At 50.5% G+C, this 23,291-nt stretch overlaps 1 protein-coding gene across 4 annotated transcripts in view; it reads right to left on the bottom strand.

Moving 5' to 3' along the window:
* LOC115087338 (zinc finger protein 182-like) overlaps nt 1–23,291 on the bottom strand; it is a 118,653-nt gene that overhangs the window by 51,121 nt on the left and 44,241 nt on the right. For all 4 annotated transcript variants that reach the window (XM_029594430.1, XM_029594432.1, XM_029594431.1 and 1 more), the window contains 3 exons: nt 21,843–21,956; nt 21,586–21,699; nt 3,716–3,844 (listed from right to left, as the gene is read on the bottom strand). In XM_029594430.1, the coding sequence (XP_029450290.1) occupies nt 3,716–3,844; nt 21,586–21,699; nt 21,843–21,956 (357 nt within the window). The remainder of the gene's footprint in view (nt 1–3,715; nt 3,845–21,585; nt 21,700–21,842; nt 21,957–23,291) is intronic.

Genomic DNA, 23,291 nt, shown 5'->3' with positions numbered 1-23,291 from the left:
GCGAGTGTCGACGCCATGGAACCCAAGACTATCAGGTAATCGCGGGCCAAAGGGCATCGCAGGGCCAACAAGCGTCTCACCTGTCCCTGGAGCTTGAGAACCCTGTCCTGAGTCAGGGATACCGTGGCTTTCTCGGTGTCGAACAATGCCCCCAGGTATTCCAACCTCTGGGTGGGCTGAAGATGACTCTTGGCTAGATTGACCACCCAACCCTAGCGACCGCAAGAGCTGCAGGACCCTGGAAATCGCCCTGCCGACACTCGATCTCGGATTTGGCCCGAATGAGCCAATCGTCCAGGTAAGGGTGAACAAAGAGCCCTTCCTGTCTGAGCTGAGCAGCCACCACCACCATAACCTTGGTGAAGGTGCGTGGCGCCGTGGCCAGCCCGAAGGGAAGAGCCCTGAAATGAAAATGCTTGCCCAGGATGCAAAATCTCAAGTACTGGTGATAGGCCGGCTGAATCCCTATGTGGAGATACGCCTCCGTCAAATCCAGGGACGCCAGGAACTCGCCCGGACGAACTGCAGCCACTACCGAGCGAATCGCCTCCATCTTGAAACGGGGAACACGAAGGCACCTGTTTACCCCTTTTAGGTCGAGGATTGGACGGTACGCCCCGTCCTTTTTTGGGACCACGAATAAATGGAGTACCTTCCCATGCCCCGTTGCGTCGGCGAACGGGAGTAATGGCGCCCAGAGCCTCCAGACGCTGGAGGGTTGCCCACACGGCCGCCCTTTTGGCTATGGCCTTGCAGGGAGACACGATAAACTTGTGCCAGGGTAGACGTGCAAAATTCTAACGCGTAACCGTGTCTTATCACGTCTAACACCCACTGGTCCGAGGTGATTTTGGTCCATTCCTCGTAGAAAAGTTCGAGGCGCGCTCCACAAGTGGAACGACCTCTGGAACCCCCGACGAGAAACGAACCGATTGCGTATCATTGGGCCGACTTGGCCCCTGAGCCCGCCGAGGGTCCACCTGACCTATTGAAATCTCTTCCCCCGAAAGGACTGAGACCAGGTGGAGGATCTGACCGCGCCCCCTCGGAAGGACTGACCCGACCCAGATGACCTCTGTGGCCTCTGGCGACGGTTTAGGTCGAAAACGGTTCCGTGAAGAGAAATTGGGGCCTAGGCCGTGGCCTGTCCTCCGGGAGCTTAAAAGCCTTGTTTTCACTCAGGAACTGCATGATATCATCCAGCTGCTTCCCAAAAAGCAACTTCCCCTTAAAAGGCAAGGAGCCTAGATGAGCCTTAGAAGTACCGTCCGCCGCCCAGTTACGGAGCCAAAGAAGGCGGCGTGCCGATACCGCAGACACCATAGCCCTGGCCGAGGTCCGCAGCAAATCGTGCATGGCGTCAGCGCTGTAAGCGATTACCGCCTCCAGAAGATCCGCCTGAGAAGCCTCCCCTTCTGAGAGACCCGCATTCGCCTGCAAGGTCTGGGCCCAGCGGAGACCAGCCCTTAAGGCAAAATTGCTGCAAATGGCTGCCCTGACTCCCAGGGCCGATACCTCAAAATTTTCTTGAGCTGTACCTCCAGCTTCCGATCCTGGACATCCCGCAGCGCCGTAGCGCCCGTGACGGGGATGGTCGACCTCTTGGTGACTGCCGACACAGCGGCATCCACACGAGGAAGACGCAGTAGCTCCAAAGCATCCTCCGGCAGAGGATATAGCTTGTCCATGGCCTTACTCACCTTGAGGCCCAGCTCCGGGGTGTCCCATTCTCGGAAAAGAATGTCGGACGCAGAAAAATGGAAAGGAAACGCCACCGTAGGGCCCGCGAGCCCCAGAAGCACCGGATCCATCTTGGGCCCTTGACGGGTTTCCACAGGCGAGGCCTCCACCCCGATTTCGTCGAGGATCGCTGGAATAAGAGGGGAAAGCTCCTCCCTCTTAAAGAGGCGGACGATCTTGGGGTCATCACCATCTCCCGTCAGCGCGCCCTTGCCTGTGCCCGGCTGCGCTGGATCCTGATCATCGGGCCCCTCAGGCCCTCCAGGCGCCCCCGAGACCGACCGCTCCCCCCTCCGAGGAAGTGGAGTCTGGTTCCGCGTCCTGGGGAACGCCTTGCGCCGGTCTCTTGTCCTGCGGGGGGTACCGAGACGTCCCTAGGGCGGGCCGCCCTCTTCCGGGAGCGAGAACATCCTTCAGCATCACCTGGCACCTTCCCGTGCCTGCGCCGCGTCCTTGCGGTACTTTGCCAGTTTTTTTAATAAAAAATCAAGATCTTCCGAAAAGGACTCCTCCGAGTCCGAAGGCCCCTCCTCCGAGCCGCAATCCGCCAAATCTGAGGCACCCCGAGGCGCCCCCCCCCCGAGGCTGGGGAGAGAGAGGAGGGGGCTGGGTGCCATGTTTCAATGGCTCTCCTGGTTGCCTCGCGGGACAGAAGACAAAATGGCCGCCGTTCCTGCGCTAAGCGGGAACGGATCCGGCCCCCCCCACCTCGACCGGGAGAAACGCGCGGCGGCGAACGGGACGCCCGGGTTCGACCCCCCCGATCGCCCCCGGACGGTCCCTCGCCTCCGGCGAGGCAGTTTGAGCACATCCCGTCCCGCGAGACCCGCGTGCGCGCGACAGGCGGCCCCGACGGGCATCTCGGCCGCGCCGAAAAAAACAACTGAACGTCGCCTCAAGAAAACCGAAAACCGCCCCCCCCCGAACGAGCGACCCGCCGCGAGGGAGAACGAGAGAGAGAGAGAGAGCCGGCGCAGCAAAAAGACAAAAGAAAACCTTTTTTTTTTTTTTTTACTTATCTCGCTGACCAAGGTGCTGAAGGCCTCCGGGCTCCACCGGGGGTGAGTGAACCGGGCTCCCCGGTGTCACCCCCGACGCTGCTGCCAGAGGGGCCGGGTCCTCGACCCCAGCAGCGGCCTCTACCAGGAGGGGATAATCCCCTCAGGATCTAACAACCCCCCTGGGAGGCACTTACAAACGGGAGCTTTCTGAAAAGCAAAAAACTTTTTTTTTTTTTTTAAACCTTCTAATGTTATAAGAAAATAAAAAAGAGAAACCGCTATCCTCTTCCCTTTTTTTTTTTTTTTTATATCCCTGACTAGCTAAACTACAACCCCAGGGATCCCAGAGACTGTGGGTGGACCTGCCCCATCTGCTGGAGACAGAGAAAGACTGAGGGGCTGTGGGTGGCACCTTACTATATGTAGGGAGCCCAACAAGTTTTACTCTGTCTCCACCTGCTGGTGCGGAGTCACAACCCAGGTGTCTGGACTGATCCGGGTACGTACAGGGAACACAAATTTTGAGGTCCATGTTCAGAGGCATTCACAAGTTATCTGGCTAAATGCCGACTTTTGAATATTTTGGGCTCCTATCTGGCTATACTTTAGCCAGAAATGTCATTAACAGGCTAAAATTTAGTCGGATAGCGTAGGGATATGATGGGAGCATTTCTGGGAGGAGTTAGGTTAGCTGGATCAGATAAGTTATCCACCACACTCTAATATTCAGAGTCCTAAAGTTAGCTGGATAAACTTATCTGGCTTTCTTTAAGATAGCCATCTATATTCAATAGTGCGGCTGCACACCACTGAATATCCCGCCAGATACATTTATTTGGCTACCTTTGCAATCCGGCCAGTGACTGAGTATGGCCCTCTTTGTCTATACAACAAAGGCTGGAAATCAGGTCCAGAGAATCTTCTAGGAAACATTTGTAGGAACCAATCACTAGCTTTAATCCAAACTACATCACCTGCTTCATGCCGTTCTTCACATGCTCCTGTGTTGGCCAGGTTTCCTCTGTCCTCAAATTCCTGGGTCTTAATCCCAAGTCCTTCTTGCTTAAATTGGATTAAAATGTCAGGTCTGACACCGGGGGAACCTGTTATGGGAAAAGATTATCTCAACACCTGTATTATCAATGCAAGTGAAGTCAGACTTATGCTGTTTCCATAGGCAGTGCAAAGTTAAAAAAAAAAAAAAAAGAAAGTTGTTGCTGTGCCGTTCATCAGAAGAAAGCCCCTTTATTAGTATTCTATTCATTTAACATTGAGGTGGGCAACTCTATGCGTTAAATGACACAAACAGGTCTGCTGATGAGCTACAAGAAATGAGAGGGGGGACTGGAGTATTTGCTCAGTCATATGGAACTTCAGGCGTGGCCATAGTTACAACCCTAATATAAGCAGTGTGTCTGCATCAGGCTTCTAAGAAAACTGGTGTAAATGGCATGTAGAGGCTACAGTTATAATCAGGCGCAACCTCCATAGTGCATGTGGCTTTACATTTTCAATTATATTGGGAAGATGGAGGACTTGCAATCGTGGAACTAGGACCAGTTTTAAGATATTGGTGATAAAAGCCAGAACTGGAGAATTGGGGATGGGGTTATCCTGGAGATTGGAGAGTGCAGAGGAGTCCAGAAGGCCACAGTAGTACTTGTCATTGCCCCAAAAAGCAAGGAGGAGCAGGCTCCTCTTCAGCTAAGTATTTGGCACCCAAAATAGTTACCTATGTCTAAATCTGGGTCTTCACAGAGCTGATGCAGTAAGCTGTACCCTGCAAGAGCTCCTCACTCAATCCCATGCACAGCCCAGAATTGGAAAAAAAATCAGTGGCTCAAACAATGTGCAGATAACCAGGGGCATGAAAAAGGCAACAAGATCCAAACTATCAAAAGCAATTTCAGAATAATTACTCCTGGGGGAATTCTGCGCACAAAAATTGAAAATTCTGCAAAGTTCATCAAAATAACACAATATACATGACAATCCTTAAGTAATTCATTTAAAATGTAATACAGAAAAAATGTATTAGTTAAAGATGCAGAGTATTAAATATTTTGAGCAGAATTTCCCTACAAGTACATTGTAAGATTGTCCTTTCCTCCCTCTCTCCCTGCTCCCCTGGCCAGTCTCCTTTCACTTTACCCTCTCAGGCCTCCAACTCCTTCACCTCCACTACCTCTCCCCTTCCCCACTAGGCTCAACCGCTTCCACTATTCTCCACTCCAGAATTTGACCCCTCTCTCAGTACTGCCCCTCCACAGGCTCCCTCTGTCCCTCTCTCTCTCACACACACAGGCTCCCTTCTCTCTCATGCACAAATGCACCCCTTCATAAAGGCTTCCCTCTCTATCTCTTGCCCATACGCCCCCCCTCACACAGGTTCCCTTTCTTTCTCATATATACACCCTCACATAGGCTACTTATCTCTCTCTCTCTTTCACACACTCCTGCAAATTGGCTCCCTCTCTCTCACACACACCCTACATATAGGCTCCCTCTCTCTCGCACACTCACCCTCATATAGGCTCCCATTCTCTCTCATGCATACACCCTCACACAGGCTACCTATCTCTCTCTCTCACACACATATCCCTTTACGCAGGCTTCTTCTCTCACAAACAAGCTCCCTTACTCCTTCACATACTCCCTTTTTCATGTACACCAGCTCCCAATCTCTCACACATATACATTCCTTCACAATTTCCTCACAAAGACTCCCTCTCTCAGGCGCGCACACACACACACACACACTTATTCATGCTGTCTCACACACACACATCAGCATGCAGTCTTAAACACATTACCTCTACACACAGCCTCTCAGTCTCTCACAAAAACAACCACTACACACAGACTCACCGGGGTCTGCTCTGCTTGCGGCACGACATGCCGGGATCTCCTTCCTCTTCACTGCGACACAGCATGCCGGGATCACTTCCTCTTCACTGCGACACTTCACTGCGACAGCATGCCGGGGTCTCCTTCCTCTTCACTGCGACACAGCATGCCGGGATCACTTCCTCTTCACTGCGACGCTTCACTGCGACACAGCATGCCGGGATCACTTCCTCTTCACTGCGACGCAGCATGCCGGGATCACTTCCTCTTCACTGCGACGCAGCATGCCGGGATCACTTCCTCTTCACTGCGACGCTTCACTGCGACGCGGCATGCCGGGGGTCTCCTTCCTCTTCGCTGCGACGCGGCATGCCGGGATCACTTCCTCTTCACTGCGACGCAGCATGCCGGGATCACTTCCTCTTCACTGCGACGCTTCACTGCGACACAGCATGCCGGGGTCTCTTCCTCTTCACTGCGACGCGGCATGTCGGGATCTCCTTCCTCTTCGCTGGTGACACGGCATGCCGGGGTCTCCTTCCTCTTTGCTGTGACGCGGGTACACCAAGGCTTTCTTTCTTTGCCATGAGCGGGATGGGATACGCTCATGGCACAGTGGGGTCGCCTCCAATTCTGTGCAGAAACTGGAATTTCTGCGCAGAGGGGGAATTCTGCGCAAATTCTCCACTCCACAGTAGTGTAGAATTTCCCCAGGACTAAATATTATGAGGATAAACCAAAGACCAACTCACCGGGAACAAAGACACAAACTCCCTCAGCCTCCCCAGCACCTCAGAAAGGTACAGCCATGGAGACCCTACGATTTTGCCTGACCCTGATTTAGCAATAATCCTTATGGAGAGAAAGAAAGAAAGAAAGAAAGAAAGAAAGACACGGTGCATTGGAGATAATAAAACAAAAAGCTAGACTCCTGCCAAAAAAAGGGTTGATGAGTCGAGTCCAGAATCAGAAAACTGGAAGACATGCAGAAAAATGAACAAACAGAGGTAAAGCAGCTAAAGAAAGAAATAAAACTTCTAAAGGCCAAATTGGAGGATAGAGAAAACTGGGACAGACACTCCCAGTATCAAGATCTCTAAAGAAGCCGAGAACTAGAACACAAATATCCTTTGTAAGAAATTGGCTAATAGATTGCTTTCCCTTTACTATAGAAACAGAGGCCAACAAAATTGAAAGGACCCAAGAAAAACCACAGACCGAGTGCATTCATAGTTAAACTTCTCCATTCCAGAAGAAAGAAAGGATTGCTATACTGGGTCAGAACATATCATAAGGCAGCAGAGAAGCCAAGACAAGCTGCATATAACCACCAGTCAGTAAAAATACCCCCAGATCTCAGCATAGAGACAATGCAGGAAGGGAAGAATCTCTATAAATGCAAACTGGAGCTTACAAATGTAGGCTTCCAGGCAGTGGTATGGGACCCAGTGAAAATAACTATTTTTAAAAAAATAATTGTATTTATTCATTCAAAATGCATTTCAAAGATCTGATTAACAATATTACATATCTTGACAGTTTGTAAGTTAACACTAAATGCACACATTTTCCCCATTGAAAACTGCAGGAAAAATACATGTTCTTAAACCAACATAACAATAATGGAAAGTGGATTTACCTAAATTCAATAAAGGATGCAGAAAAACTGAGATTGTATGTGATAGATCTCCTAAGATGGCATCAACTTATAGTCCACAGAACCCAAGAGAGGCATGATCGGAAGGGGGAGGGGTAATAACATGACCTACAATGGCAAACCCGATCCAGAGACACCGGAAAAAAAACATTCATAGCATCTTTGACCAAATGGAAGAAGGGGATCAACAGCATAGATGAAATTTAGCAGATAAACAGGAGGGAGAAATGGACCCAGAGGTCTACATTAACCATAAACCAGAAAGCCAGAGCCAAGGCCTACATTCACTAGTCAAGAAGAATATTGTCAGAACCTATCATGCTTTATTATATATGCATAGAGGTGAATTTTAATACCTGCGTGCTTGTGCACGCGTTTGCAGGCACGCGCACATGGGCGCACCGATTTTATAACATGCGCATGTTTATGTGTGCATGTTATAAAACTGGCTATCCACGCGTACGATTTTATATCGATGCGTGCATGCGTAAGGGGGGGGGGGATTTTAGTAGATTTGCGCGGTGACGCATTAGGCCCCATTTCCCTGTTCCTTCCCAGTTCGCCCCTGTAAAGGAGCGGACTTCCTAAACCCCCTACCTAACCTGCCTTCCTTTTACCCTACCAGCCCATGACCCCTAAAACCCCACCGACCTAAAACCCCCTAATTAGTTTTATTTCTGTACTTACATGCAGCCCGTAGCAGAAGCTAGTTACACAGTTGTGGGATCCCGGCGCGCGCTTGTGCGTGACAGCGTGGCACTGTCCCATCCTGCCCGTAACCTGCCCACATCCTGCCCCTTTTGCTCAAAACCTTTGTCATGCGCGTACCAGGAGATACGTGCGTGGCCGTGGGCCTTTTAAAATACGCACGGCCCACTTGCTTCCAAGTCACATGCGTATCTCCTGGCTTGGCAGAGTGTAGGGCTCTGAAAATCTACTTGTTTATTGACAAGAGGCAGGCTGCAGTGAAGATCCAGTTCATATGGGCCAACCAGAGGAAGTGCCCGGAGGCAGGGTGTGTGTGTGTGTGTGTGTGTGTGGGGGGGTTTGATTTCACCATTGCAAGCTCAGATACCTCTGCCGCCAAGGGAATGATGAAAACAAATCCTGCCTTGATTACAACCCTAAAAAGAAAATTATTACTTACCTGCTAATTTTCGTTCCTGTAGTACCATGGATCAGTCCAGACCGTGGGTTATGTCCCCATTCCAGCAGATGGAGTCAGCCCAAAGCTTCGAGGGGGCGTCACCATAAGTACTACTACCCCCTCTGCAGGAGTTCAGTATCGAGAATATCAAAGCCCGAGGAACCAGAAACCCCTGAATTGGATCAAGTTTAAACAAGACGGCAACAAAAGCCGCTGTGATGAAATGTACTAGAGAAACTGCCCCGTCCCACCAACGGATGGGAGGTCCCCCTCGCGTGTTGACCCCTAAGAAAACAAGCACCAAAACAGTGAAACCAGGGAACACGTGAGAGAAAAACAGTAGAAAAACCACTACCATATAACAGCTGAGGCGAATCAGCCACCAAAGATAGCCGAGCAGGATGAAGACCCAAGTGCGGTGGGCGTCTGGACTGATCCATGGTACTACAGGAACGAAAATTAGCAGGTAAGTAATAATTTTCTTTCCCTGTACGTACCTGGATCAGTCCAGACCGTGGGATGTACCCAAGCTTCCCTAGACCGGGTGGGGTCCTGCGAGGCCCGCTCGTAGAACCTGTTCGCCAAAATGTCCATGGACGGACGAGGCGAGGTGTAGGCGATAGTGTCTTGAGAACGTGTGCAACGATTTCCAGGTGGCCGCTCTACAGATTTCCTGCGAAGAGACCGAGCGGGTCTCCGCCCAGGAGGCTGCCTGCGACCGGGTGGAATGCGCTACAATGCCAGACGGCGGGGACCACCCCACCCCAATGTAGGAAGCGGCAATACCGGCCTTCAGCCATCTGGCGATGGTCGTCTTCGAGGCCTGAGAACCCTTCCGGGGCCCGGACCAAAGGACGAAGAGATGATCCGAAGTCCGAAAATCATTCGTAGCCTCCAGGTAGATGCGCAGAGTGCGCTTGACATCAAGTAGACGTAGAGACCTCGGCTCAGATGAAGGGAAAGATGGCAGTTCCACCGTCTGATTCACATGGAACGCAGAACAACCACCTTCGGAAGGAAGGAGGGTACAGTACGAAGAGACACTCCCGAATCGGAGATCGAAGATAGGGCTCTCTACACAACAGAGCCTGGAGCTCCGAATCCGCCGAGCAGATGGCCACCAGGAACACAGTCTTGAGAGTGATATCCTTGATCGTCGCATTCCTCAGCGGTTCAAATGGAGGTCCCGACATGGAACGTAGTACCAGATGAGACTCCAGGAGGGACAAGGGTCCTGCAATGGAGGTCGCAAATGTTTGACCCCCCTTGAGAAAACGGACGATGTCTGGATGTTGTAACAGAGAACCTCCGTCACGCAGAAGGGAGCCAAGGGCGGCCACTTGAACCCGGAGGGAGTTGTAAGCGAGCCCCTTGTCCACTCCCGCTTGTAGGAACTGGAGGATCTGGGGAACAGACACCTCCGTGGGTCTTGTGTTCAGGCCGGTACACCACTGCTCGAACACCTTCCAGACCCGCACATAGGCCACTGACGTGGAAGCCTTCCGAGGAACGCAGCAGCGTTGACACTACCGCCTCCGGATAGCCCCGTCGCCGGAGGCGGCGCCTCTCAAAAGCCAGGCCGCAAGACAGAAGAGTCTGCCTGGTCGAAAAATACCGGTCCCTGGTGGAGGAGGCGGGGAAAGATGGCCCAGCCGGATGGGACCGTCGATTACCAGAAGGAGGAGGTCCGCGAACCAAGGACGTCTTGGCCACTCTGGCGCGACGAAGATTACAGTCCCCTGATTAGCCTCTATCCGGCAGAGTAGTCTTCCCAACCAGCGGCCATGGGGGGAACGCGTAGAGGAGCAGATCGGCCCGGCCACGGGAGCGCGAGAGCGCAATCGACGCCCTCCGCCCCCCGCTCTCTCCGGCGGCTGAAGAAACGGGGGGGCCTTGGCATTTTGTGCAGTCGCCATGAGATCCAGGTGGGGGGGTCCCCACCTCCGTACGAACAACTGCATGGCCTCGTCGGAGAGGGACCACTCTCCGGGGTCCAGCAGCTGACGGCTGAGGAAAATCCGCCTGGACGTTGTCCACGCCCGCGATGTGCGAGGCCGCCAGACGGGCCAGGTGCCTTTCCGCCACTGCATCAGCATTGCGGCCTCGATCGCGACCTGCGGGGCTTCGAGTGCCGCCCTGTCGATGATGTAGGCCACCGTCGTCGCGTTGTCCGATAAGATTCTGACTTCCCGATTCCGAAGGAAGGTGGGAGGAAGTGGAGGAGCGCCAGCCTGACCGCTCTGGTCTCCAGACGATTGATGGACCACTTCGCCTCTTCCGCGGACCACGTCCCTTGTATGGCGCTGCGGTCGCAGACTGCTCCCCAGCCGGTGAGACTGGCGTCGGTGGTTACCACTACCCAATTTGGCAGATCGAGGGAGACGCCGCGAGCCAAGTGCTCCGGGACCATCCACCAGGCCAGACTGCTCCTGGCAACCTGGGGCAGTGGAAGGATCACCTGGTAGTCCTGCGAAAGAGGTTTCCAACGGGAGGAGAGGAGCGCTCGTTGCAGAGGTCGGAGGCGCGCAAAAGCCCAAGGGACCATGTCGATGGTGGAACCCATGACCCCCAGGAGCTGCAGATAGTCCCAGGATGTGGGAAGCTGGTAATGCAGAAAAACCGCTGTATGTGCTCCCGCAGGGCTTGCGCCTTGTCCTAGCGTAGGAAGACCGCTCCCAGACGGGTGTCGAAGGTCGCCCCCCAAGAAGTCCAAGCGCTGCGAGGGCACGAGGGAGCTCTTGGAGAAGTTGACCACCCATCCCAGGGACTGCAGAAACTCTATCACCCCTGGCCACAGCAGCCTGTCCATGCCGAAAAGACTTCGCTTGATGAGCCAATCGTCCAGATAGGGGTGGACTAGAATACCCTCCTTCCGAAGGGCAGCCGCCCACGACAACCATTATCTTGGTGAAGGTGCGCGGGGGCCGTTTGCCAATCCGAACGGAAGCGCCACCAAACTGGAAATGCTGGTCCAGGATCTTGAAACGTAGAAGTCGATGATGCTCCCGCCGGATGGGGATGTGCAGATAGGCCTCCGTCAGGTCCAAGGAGGCCAAGAACTCCCCTTCGATGCACCGCCCGCGATCACTGAACGCAGAGTTTCCATGCGGAACCTGGTCACTCGGAGAGATTTGTGACTTCCTTCAAGTCCAGTATGGGGCGGAAGGAACCGTCTTTCTTCGGTACGACGAAGTAAGAGTAGATGGAATAGTGACCCAAGCCCACCCTCTCCGGAGGGCACGGACACAATGGCGCCTATCTCCCACAGTCTGTCCAGTGTCAGCTGGACCGCCCTTCGCTTGGTGGCCGAGCCGCAAGGGGATGAAAATGACGTCCTTGGGAGCGCGGACAAACTCCACTCGTAGCCGCGTCCTATGGTGTCCAAGACCCACTGATCCGAGGGTGATCCGCGCCCACTCCTCGTAGAAGAACGCTAGCCGCCCCCCAATCTGGGGACGGCGGGAGTGGGCGAGCTGAACATCATTGCGAGGACTTGGGAGACGGTCTGTCCCGCCGAGGAAGCGGGACGTGCGGGGCGGCGCCCGCGAAAGGAGCGCGACCAGGGCTGAGACCTGGAGGGAGGGGGTCGGGCTGTCGCCGGTCTGTAACTCCTGTAGCGTCTTTGCGCCCTGGCTCTGGTCCGGGAGGACGAGAAAGCCCTGGTGGAGCGATATCTGTCTTCCGGCAGGCGATGGACCGCGTTTTTCCCCCAGCGACTTGATGATCTGGTCCAGATCCTCCCCAAATAGGAACTTACCCCTGAATGGCAGGGAACCCAGGCTCGACTTGGAGGACGTGTCCGCCGCCCAGTTGCGTAGCCATAGGAGCCGACGCGCCGCCACCACAGAGGCCATGGAGCGGGCGAGGACCCTGAAGAGTCATAGGAGGCGTCAGCCCCGTAAGCCACCACGGCTTCCAGCCTATCCGCTTGAGCGGCCTCCTCGGGTGGCAGCACCTGAGAAGTGAGCAGTAGCTGCCACCCAGAGAAGACTAGCCCGCTGGGCAAGCGAGCTGCACATCGCCGCCCGCAGCCCCACTGCGGAGACCTCGAAGACCCCGCTTGAGGAAGACTTCCAACTTGCGATCCTGCGTGTCCCTTAACGCCGCTCCACCCGTCACCGGAATGGTGGTCCTCTTCGTGACCGCCGTCACCGCGGAGTCCACCCTGGGTACCTTGATGAGATCCAGAAAATCTTCCGGCAGCGGGTACAGCCTCTCCATGGCGCGGCTGCCCTTTAGAGCAGCCTCTGGGGAATCCCATTCCCTGGTGAGGAGTTGCAGAAACGACTCGTGAATGGGAAATGCCCGCGCCCGCGGACGAAGTGCTGCCAGTACCGGATCTCCCTTCTTCGAAGACGTGACTACAGCCGGCGCGACGGGAGCTGGCGGGTCCGGCGGGGGATCGAGGTCCAACCCCTGGATGATCTGCGGGATTAAGTCATCCAGCTCATCCCGCTGGAAAAGGCGCAGCGTGCGTGGATCCTCTCCCTCTGACGTGGAATCCCCTTGTCCCGTAGCGGCAGGGTCCGATCCTGGGGAAACCGGGTCCGACCCAGTCCCCCCCGAACCCACGGGGAGCCGGACGTGGGCGGGGAGCTGCGGGGCCCCTACGCCCACCGGCGGGGGAGGGACCGGAGAGAGGGCCACAGGCCGCGGCAGCTTGGGTGGTGGAGGCCCCGCGGGAGCCGCCAATTCCTGCAAGTACGCTGTATGCATCAGCCGAATAAACTCTGGAGAAAAGCCCGGCCTACTCGGGGTGACCTCCGCGGGTGGGGGCCCCGGGGAACCCTGTCCCTGTGAGTCCACCTCCGTAGCTGCCTCCGGTAATAAGATCGGGGGAGGTCCCTCCGAGGTCTCCCCATCCTCCAGCACCGTCTGATCCCCTTCGGGGCGCAGCGCGTGCAAAATGGCCGCCGTTCCCGCCAGGAATGGGGGAGGGGCCGGCCCACGCCGCCCGGGCAAGGCTGCGAACGCTGAAAAATAAGTGCGGGGCCCGGACGTGCCTTCCCCCCCTGGGAGGCACCTAGCACAGATGCCCTCCCTAGAAATGCGCGATCCTGGCTCGCCGCAGGCCGAGCAACGCGACGGCCGCAGCATGGCAGGCGCGCAGAAAGACAGCCCCGACGGTGAAAAACCACCCGGCAGCCTCGGGGGGGGGGGCGGGGCCGCGAAACGGCGCGCCGCTGCGGGGGGGCCCGGCCGGCCCGCACTACCCGCCGAGACAAGAAACCCAAGCGGCGCCGCGGGGGGGCCTTCCTGGCCTCACAGCCCGCCGAAATAGCTCTCCCTGCTCCCTGCTGCCCACGAGGAGCCGGCAAAATGGCCGCGGGAGCAAGCGAAGGAGGCCGGTCTCACCAGCAGTCGCGATAACCTAGCTGAAAAGAAAAAGTACAGCCAAGAAAATAACAGGAAAGCGACTTACCCCGGGAGAGACACAGACCAGCGCTGAGAGCGAAGAAAAAGGAAGGCAGAGAGCCAGCACAACAGAGAAGCCACGCCTCCCCAATTAACCAATTAACCCTTTTTTTTTTTAAACTAAAGTACAACTTGATCCAAGACCAAAGCTAACAACACAGAGAAGAAAGCCCTAAACAAGGGGAAACAAAAGAGTTTCTAGGAAATCGGGAGCAAGCCCAGATTCCACTACTCGCATCTGCTGGAGTCAGAAGATACTGAACTCCTGCAGAGGGGGTAGTAGTACTTATGGTGACGCCCCCTCGAAGCTTTGGGCTGACTCCATCTGCTGGAATGGGGACATAACCCACGGTCTGGACTGATCCAGGTACGTACAGGGAAATCAGCAATACGACTGAATCAGACTTCCAAGAGAGCTGTGGATACCTGAATGGAGCAGACGGAGTTTTAATCTGAATATCAATTAGCATGGGGCAGCTGTATTATATAGAAACATAGAAATGATGGCAGAAAAGGACCAAATGATCCACCCAGTCTGCCCAGCAAGCTTCTCAGTTTCCCAGACCGTAAAAGTTAGGGCCCTCGGATGCTGTTTGAATTCAATTTCCCTTAACCATTACCTTGGAAGCAGAAAGCAATGCTGGAGTTGCAGCAAAAATATCAGGCTTAGTGATAAGGGTAGTAAGCGCCAAATCAGCAAGTTACCCCAATGTTTATTTGTTCCCCAAATCGTAAAAGTCAGGGCCTTTGTTGGTTGCTGTTTGAATCTAGTTCCCCTTTTCCCTCTGCCATAGAAGCAGAGAGCAATGATGGAGTTGCATTAACAGTATCCAGGCTTATTTGTTAAGGGGAGCAACTGCCATACTAGCAAGTTACCTCCAGGCACTCATCTTTATTTTCCCCCTCTAGCATTTAGGGATCCACAATGTTTATCCCATGCCCCTTTGAATTCCATCACTGTTTTTGTCTTCACCATCTCCTCCAGATGGGCATTCCAAGCATTCATCACCCTCTCCATGAAGAAATATTTCCTGACATTGGTTATTAATTAATTAATTATTTATTTATTTATTTAACATTTCTTATATACCGATATCCGTTCGCACATCGTATCGGTTCACAGTGAACATAAAACTTTGGGCATTGCCCTTACATATAACAAATAAACATGGTGAACTCAGTAACATATAGATAATCTTCGGGAGGAGCCCTTAGATATAACAAGCATCAATGGGTAGATGCTGATTATAATAATTATAACTAGAACTATATACATGAAAGTGCACAGTACAGAATCAGCAGACATAAAGGCGTTCATACCAGGATATCAATCTAACAATTCACATGGGGGTTTATGTAATAGGGGGTGAAATGGAGTAGGCTTGCCGAAAGAGCCAGGTTTTAAGTTTCTTTTTGAAAATGGGGGTATAAGTCTCTATTCGAATATCATGGGGCAGTGAGTTCCATAAGGTGGGTGCGTCAAGAGAGAAGGCTCTGTTAATAGTAGAGGAGAGTTTAAAAGATTTGATAGAATGGGCATGGAGTATTCCTTGGAGTGCTGGGCGGGTGGGTCTATTGGATGAACGGGGTGAGATGAGGGGGTTAATCCAGTTCAGGTTAGAATTTACTAGACTCTTATGAATGATCGAGAGTGTTTTGTAAAGAATTCGTGACTGTATAGGGAGCCAGTGTAGTTGAATAAGTGTGGGGGTGATGTGGTCTCTTTTTTTTGTGTTTGACAATATCCGAGCGGAGGCATTTTGTAGGAGTTGAAGGGGCTTGGTGTGTGATGCAGGAATGCCGAGTAAGAGTGCATTACAGTAGTCGAGCTTCGATAAAATAATAGCCTGGAGGACTGTACGGAAATCGTTGAAGTGTAGTAGGGGTCTGAGTTTCTTTATTGTTTGGAGTTTAAAATAGCAAACCTTTATTATGGATTTGATGAATGGTTTGAATGAGAGGTGATTATCAATAATAGCTCCTAAGTTGCGAGTGTGCGAAGGGAAGTTGGTAGCTGAGTAAGCAAGAGGGATGTCAGGGAGTGGTTGTCTATTCGATATGATTAAAAGCTCAGTCTTGTTAGAGTTGAGAGCAAGGTGCATGTCCTTTAGGAGTTGGTTGATTGAGGAAAGACAGGATTCCCAGCTATGTAAAGCAGTTTGGATGGAGTCAGAGAATGGGAAAATGAGCTGAACGTCGTCAGCATAAATAAAATGTTTGATATGCAGGTTAGTGAGAAGCGTGGTCAGGGGAAGCATGTATATATTAAAAAGCGTAGATGAAAGTGAGGAACCTTGGGGTACACCTTGGGGAAGACTGATGGGCTCAGATTCATTATTGTCCATTGAGACAGTGAAAGAGCGATTCTGGAGATAAGATTGAATCCAATCAATGGCCTTGCCTGTGATCCCAATATTTCTGAGAATGTTGAGTAGGACATCGTGATTGACTGTGTCAAACGCAGCTGAGATGTCAAGTAATGCGATGAGATAGGAGGATCCTGAGTCAATTCCTTTGATAAGGGTATCGTGTAGGGAGAGGAGCAGAGCTTCAGTGCTTAAATGTTTCCTGAAACCATATTGGGTGGAAGGGAGGATGTTGTTCTGTTCAAGGTGATCGGATAGACGTGAATTCACTAGCTTTTCAAGAACTTTAGCTAGGAGGGGTAGATTGGACACCGGTCTGTAATTAGAAAGAGTGTTGGGGTCAAGGTTGGATTTTTTAAGTAGAGGTTTCACAATTGCTTGTTTCAGAAAGTCTGGGACGGTGCCATGCTCTAGTGAACAGTTGAGAATATTTGAGAGGGGTTTGGCGATCACATTGTGTATGGATAGTAGGAGTTTAGAGGGGATGGTTTCAGAGGGGTGAGTTGATGGTTTCATTTTCTTTAGTATGTTCTCCACTTCTAGGGAGGAAGCGGACTCAAACAATGAAAGGGAGACTGGAGAGTTGATATTGGGAAGACAGATATTGAGGTTATTGTGCGAAAACTGTGCTGTGATGGAAGATACCTTGTTTTTAAAAAATTGAGCTAGTTCGTTGCAACGATTTGTAGAGGAGTTAGCTAGTTGTTGTGTGTGTATGGGAGAGGTCAGGTCAGCAACCATGGTGCAAAGGGCCTTGGGGTTGTATTGCAGACCATTTATTTTTTTGGCGTAGTAATCCCGTTTGGAATGCAGGATGGAATTTCTATATTCATGCATGCGTTGATAGTAGAGGGTTTTGGTGGCAGGGGATTGGTGTTTGCGCCAGGACCTTTCGGAGGCTCTGAGTAGGGTTTTGAGATTTCTGAGGAGAGGTGTGTACCAAGGTTTTCTATTTTTGCGATTGGGATTGATAGTCTTTGTTACTAGGGGGCAATGATTATTGGCAATGCTGAGCGTACAGTTCACCCAGGAGGAGAATGCATTATCTGGGGATGAAAGGTCAATGTGTTTGTCTATGTCTGAGCATGCAAGAGTGATGGTTTCTACATCACAGGGTTTGCGAAATTTGAAGGATATGGGTTGACGGGGCGCAGACAAAGAGCTTTGGGGAAGTGAAAGAAAGGTCTTGATCAGGGAGTGATCAGACCATGGTACTGGTGTACACAATGGTGGACTGTTCACGCTGATGGAGGAGTTGATGAAGATCAAGTCAAGGGTGTGGCCAGCTTTGTGTGTGGGGGAGTTTACTATCTGTTGGAAGCCCATAGCTTCGAGTGAGGACAGGAAAGCTTCACAGGCGGGTGACTGTGGTGAGGTATCCACGTGCAAATTGAAATCTCCTAGGAGGATCGTGGGAAGGTCAGGTGATAGTGCGTTTGCGAAGAATTCGATAAGGGGTGATGAATCTTTCTCGAGTAGACCAGGGGGGGTATAGATGAGACATAGTTGGAGTGATTTTGACTTGAAGAAGCCAATTTCATATTGATGTGGTATGTCACATTTATGGGCCAAGAGCTGGAGGTCCTTTTTTACAGCTAGGAGTAAGCCGCCTCCTCTCTTCTTCTTCCTTGGGATTGAGAAAATATCATAGATATCTACGGGTAATTGGTTGATAAGGGGAGTGTCCTGTTGTTTGAACCAGGTTTCAGTGATAGCGCATATTTCAGGATTAGAATCTGTGAGAATGTCTTGTAGAAGATGGGTTTTCTTTTGAAGAGATTGTGCATTAAATAGGATGATGGACATAAGAGATAGGCTAATGGCTTGAGTGCGAGTGATAGTGTGTATGGGGATGAGTCTTCTGTTTTTTTGAGGGGTTTTGTGGTGTGTGGTTTGCTGCGTGGATAAAAGGTGGTTGTATGGGTGGATTTCTGTTTGATATGTTACGGTACAATGTCCAAGGAAAGGAGGCATTGTTGCACGGTGGTGTAAAGCTAGTAACAGGGTTAGGGGAGTACAGGAGTGATGGCAAAAATATGGCAAAACAACGAGGAGCAAAAATACAGGTACATATAAAAAGGTAGGGTATCAGTATGTTTGCAAAACAACAATGCGGTAGGAATATGCAAATGACAAAGCAGGCTAAAGTAGTAGTGAGTAGCAAGACTAGCGGTAATGGTCTTGGAGAGGCCAATTCAAAAGTTAAGCTGAGTATCGGAGGGGGAATGGGGATAGGGGGGGTTAGGAGGGTAGGGTAGTGTATAGCTTTAGCAGAGAGATGGTATAAATTACGTAGCTATATCGTTAATGGCTCATACATACAGCAGGCTTGGGTACTTCACCAGAATAATTTTGGGCTGGTCGTCTGGGAATTGGTGCTGGGCAGGAACGATGGTAGTTGCAGACGGTTAGGTGCCGCATGGACACAGTTATAATTCCTTCTTGGGTGCCTAATGGGGCTGCCGAAAGGGGCTGCTCGAAGGGGCGCTCAAAGGGGCAGGCCCCTTTGACGCGCTCCTTAGGTGCGTGACGCTCGGCGCGTGACGCCTAGAAATAGTTTGAGTTTTATAGAGGAACAGTTTCCTTAGTCGCTCTTCTCGGACGTCATCGGGCGTGCGACTGACTCGTGGCGGCTATGGGAAGCAAGGGGAGGCCTGCTGAAGGTAAGTAAAAATCGGGTGCTTGGTCGCGTCGAAAAGCCAGGTGGCCGGTGCGGTGCCGTCGGAGGTAGGGCGAGAAATTAAGGCCTTACCCCGATGGGTCCTGCGCCGGCTCCGCGGCCCTTCTCCCAGCGCCTACAGGATCGTGCTCGGTCGGCTCCACGGACGGGACGCAGTCATCCTCCCTGGAATTTCATTTGATGACCCCTAGTTCTATTGATTCCTTTCCAATGGAAAAGGTTTAACAACTGTGCATCATTAAAACCTTTCAGGTATCTGAAGGTCTGTATCGTATCTCCCCTACACCTCCTCTCTTCCAGATCCTTCAGCCTCTCCTCATAAGTCTTCCAATGTAGACACCTCACCATTTAGGTTGCTCTTCTTTGGACCGCCTCTATCCTGCCTTTATCCTTTTTGAGATACAGGCACCAGTACTGAATGCAGTAATCCAGGTGAAGACTTACCAGGTGCCTGTACAAGGGCATTATCACCTCTTTTCTCTTACTGGTTATTCCTCTCTATGCAGCCCAGCATTTTTCTGGCTTTAGCTATTGCCTTGTCACATTGCTTTGCCGCCTTCAGATCATCAGACACTATAACCCCAAGATCCCTCTCCCAGTTGTGTGCATTAGTCTGTCACTTCCCATCACATACAGCTCTTTTGGATTACCACACCCCAGATGCTTGACTGCACTTCTTGGCATTGAACCCCAGTTCCCAAATCTTCGACCACTCTTCCAGCTTTCTTAAATCACTTTTCGTTCTCTCTAGTCCTTCAGGCATATCCACTCTATTGCAGATCTTAGAATCATCGGCAAACAGACAAACTTTGCTTTCTATCCCTTCCACCAGGTTGTTCACAAAATGTTATAGACACCAGTCTAGTGGTAACAAATAGAATGAGGTCTGAGGGATAAATACTGACAAATTACTGACAAATTACTGACAAATTCCAGGAGGAGGGACCATATCTCTCCAATCCTAAAAGACCTCCACTGGCTACCTGTTCACTTCAGAATCCTCTACAAATCTCTTTCCATAATTTACAAAACCATCCATGAACACTCCCCACTCGAATTACAGATCCCATTCCAAATTTATAACTCTTCCAGACCAACAAGAGACGCACTCAGAGGATCTCTTCAAGTGCCCCCAGCCAAAACTACCAGACACATTACCTTGAGAGATCAGGCCCTTTCAACAGCTGGCCCACTTCTGTGGAACTCCATCCCACCGGACCTTAGACAGGAGCCCAGCCTACCAACCTTCAGGAAGAGACTTAAGACCTGGCTGTTTAAAAAAGCCTTCCCAGACACCGACTAATTTCTATTCAGCCAGATCTACCACTCCCACATGTAAAAATGTTATTACTAATGTAAATACCTCTATCTAATGTTATCCTCTACCTTCTCTTCTCTTCTCCCAGTTCTATTATCTTGTTATTTGTAACTGCTCCCTTCCACACTAATAGGTTATTCAACTGTTCTTTGTACACCCCTGTTATATGTAAACCGGCATGATGTGTTTGCAACATGAATGCCGGTATATAAAAATGTTAAATAAATAAATAAGATCTAAAAAGGAAGATAACATGGCCTGGAATATTCTAATAATTCTCAGTTGGTCTTTTGGCCTCCTTATACACCTCGTCATGTATAATGAATTGCATTAACATAAATGCAAACAATAATGTGCATAAAACATATTAATATACATTACTGTTAATTGATTTTAGCACAATAGTCCATGTTAGTCCATGTTAGTCCTCAGTGTTAACGTGGAATTAACAAAGACGAATACAAACAAGACTTACAGCCGGCGAGCGCCCGCTCTCCTGACGCCTGCCCAGGCCATTCTCCTGGGCGCACGATTCAGTAAATAAAAATATGCAAATAAGGGCCCGCGGTAAAAGGAGGCGCTAGGGACTCTAGTGGGTCCCTAGCGCCTCCTTTTTGACAGAAGCGGCGGCTGTCAGCGGGTTTGACAGCAGACGCTCAATTTTACCGGCATCGGTTCTTAAACCTGCTGACAGCCACGGGTTTGGAAAACGGACGCCAGCAAAATTGAGAGTCCGTCTTCCAACCCACGGGCAGATTTTTAAATTTTTTTTTTTAATTTTGGGGCCTCCAACTTAATATCGCTATATTACGTCGGAGGGTGTACAGAAAAGCAGTTTTTTCTGCTTTTCTGTACACTTTCCCTGTGCTGGCCGGCTTCGCTGCACATTTTGCTTTCTGTATCGCGCGGGAATAACTAATAGGCCCATCAACATGTTGCGGGTGCTATTAGTTTCCGGGGGGTTGGCCACGCGTTTTCGACGCGCTATTACTCCTTACTGTATAAGGGGTAAAAATAGCGCGTCGAAAACGCGCAGCCAAACGGGGGTTAACAGTGCGCTCAGCCTGAGCGCACTTTACTGTATCGGCCCGTCTATGAGCTATGTTGCATGCAAAACACTGCAAGTCAGCTCATTAATATTAAAATTCATTATTAAAAATTGCATTACATTTCACAATTTGTGTCATGCATTCATGGATAAACCAAGCAGTACTACTCTCACTGGACATGTTCACCCTGGCATCCACTGCAGGATCCCCAGTCCAACACCCCTACCAGCCTAACCCATAAAAAGTAAGGAATTAAATAATGGAGATAAAAGGGAGGAAAATGGTCTCTTGTCCTCCCAGTTCTGAATCCCTAAATGGAGGTGGCAGACCTTAGTAAAGACGTCCAGGAGGAATTTGATACTTGCTTGTTACAGGAGGGTGAATATCTTCAGCCGTTTCTGATTCAGGAGGATCCAGGAAGGGCAGATCTTCCTCTTGTTTAACGCTCAGCGAGAACACAGATGTTACAATCGGAAGGCCTGTGATAAGAAAACAAACATGGCTAAAAGAATTACTAATAATATATAAAGTAATGGATTTTAAGTTTCCAAATTTTATGTTAATGATCCATCTCCTGAGATATCAAAATGCAAAGCCCTTTAAATCCAGCATATTTACTTACTCATGGAGGGGTTGCTCATGTTTTCTTTTCCCTCCCATTCACATTGTTGAGTGAAATATTTCTCATCTTCCTTTTTAATCTTGAATACTACATCAGGATTAACAATTGAATAACCTGTCAATAAAAAAAATGGGAAGATTGAACACTTCCTGTTCAGATGAAGCATTTAACTGTGTGTAGCATTGGGTGTCTCTTGTTGCAAAGAGACAGTTACAGTACATCACTTGAATAAGATTAAACCTTGGAAAATGTTTGGCATGGTCCTTTCTATTCATGACCCCCCTAGTTGGCGGCACTGCGGAGCCAACTTCTCTGCCAGCATGCAGCCTCCTGGAGAGGAAGAGTCCTGGCTTCTTTTTAAGAGCATTCAAGAAGTAAAAGAATCAAGTCCTTAGATATAAAATAACTCTAGAGGTCAGTCAGAGGGAGAAAGGAGATATTTGATCTGTGATATGTGGTTACCGCCTGGAGGGGTTTACTCGTTGTACAGTAGAGTTATCTAGTGCAGCGCTAACATATCAGGCTCATACACAGAAGTTGTGGCTCTCAGGAGGGAATCAGAGAGATACATCTTTCTTCCTATTCCCCTGTGCCAGCCTTTGGGGTAGAGAAAAGAGGCAGACTCCAGCTGGTCTTGTATGAACTTTAACAAAAGTAATATAATAATATAGTAAATGATGGCAAATAAAGACCAAAATGGTCTGTCCAGTCTGCCCAGCAAGGCGTTTGGTATTGTAACTGCTTTCCCGAAGCTTTCTGTTTAACTTTGTAACTGCCGCTCTATGCAGATTACCCCCCCATGCAGAAATGCCCTTCCTCTAGCCACTAGGGATCCTCTGTGCCTTTTTGAATTCTTTTACTGTTCTTGACCTCACCACTTCTTTGGGGAGGGCATTCCAGGCATCCACCACCCTTTCCACGAAAAAATATTTCCTGGAGCTTCATATCATGGTTCCTAGCTCTAACAGTTTTGGTTCCAGCAGAAAAGGTTTGATTCTTGTACATTACTAATACTTTTCAGGTATTTAAAAAGACTGCATCGACTCACCTCTCCTCCAGGAATATGTATTTAGGTCCTCAAGTCTCACCTCAAATCTTATGGTTCAGACCCCACAACATGTGGTGGCCTTTCTCCTGACTGCTTCTAACTTAATGTATCCTTTTTGAGATACAGCCTTCAGAACTAAATACAGTACTCCAGGTGAGGCCTCACCTATGACCTGCACAGGGACATTATAAGAAAATTAGGTCTTACCTTCGATAATTTTCGTTCCTGTAGTACAAAGGATCAGTCCAGACTCCTGGGTTATGCCTCCGCACCAGCAGGTGGAAACAGAGCAAAACTTGACAGGCTCTGCCATATATACTGGGGTGCCACCCACAGCCTGTCAGTATTACGAAATGTCAAAGCAGGAGAATTCCCCTATATAAACTAACTATATACATGAA

Source organism: Rhinatrema bivittatum, chromosome 3, assembly GCF_901001135.1.
Source record: "Rhinatrema bivittatum chromosome 3, aRhiBiv1.1, whole genome shotgun sequence".
NCBI classification, from domain to species: Eukaryota; Metazoa; Chordata; class Amphibia; order Gymnophiona; family Rhinatrematidae; genus Rhinatrema; species Rhinatrema bivittatum.
This window is presented reverse-complemented; position numbering and strand designations above follow the sequence as displayed.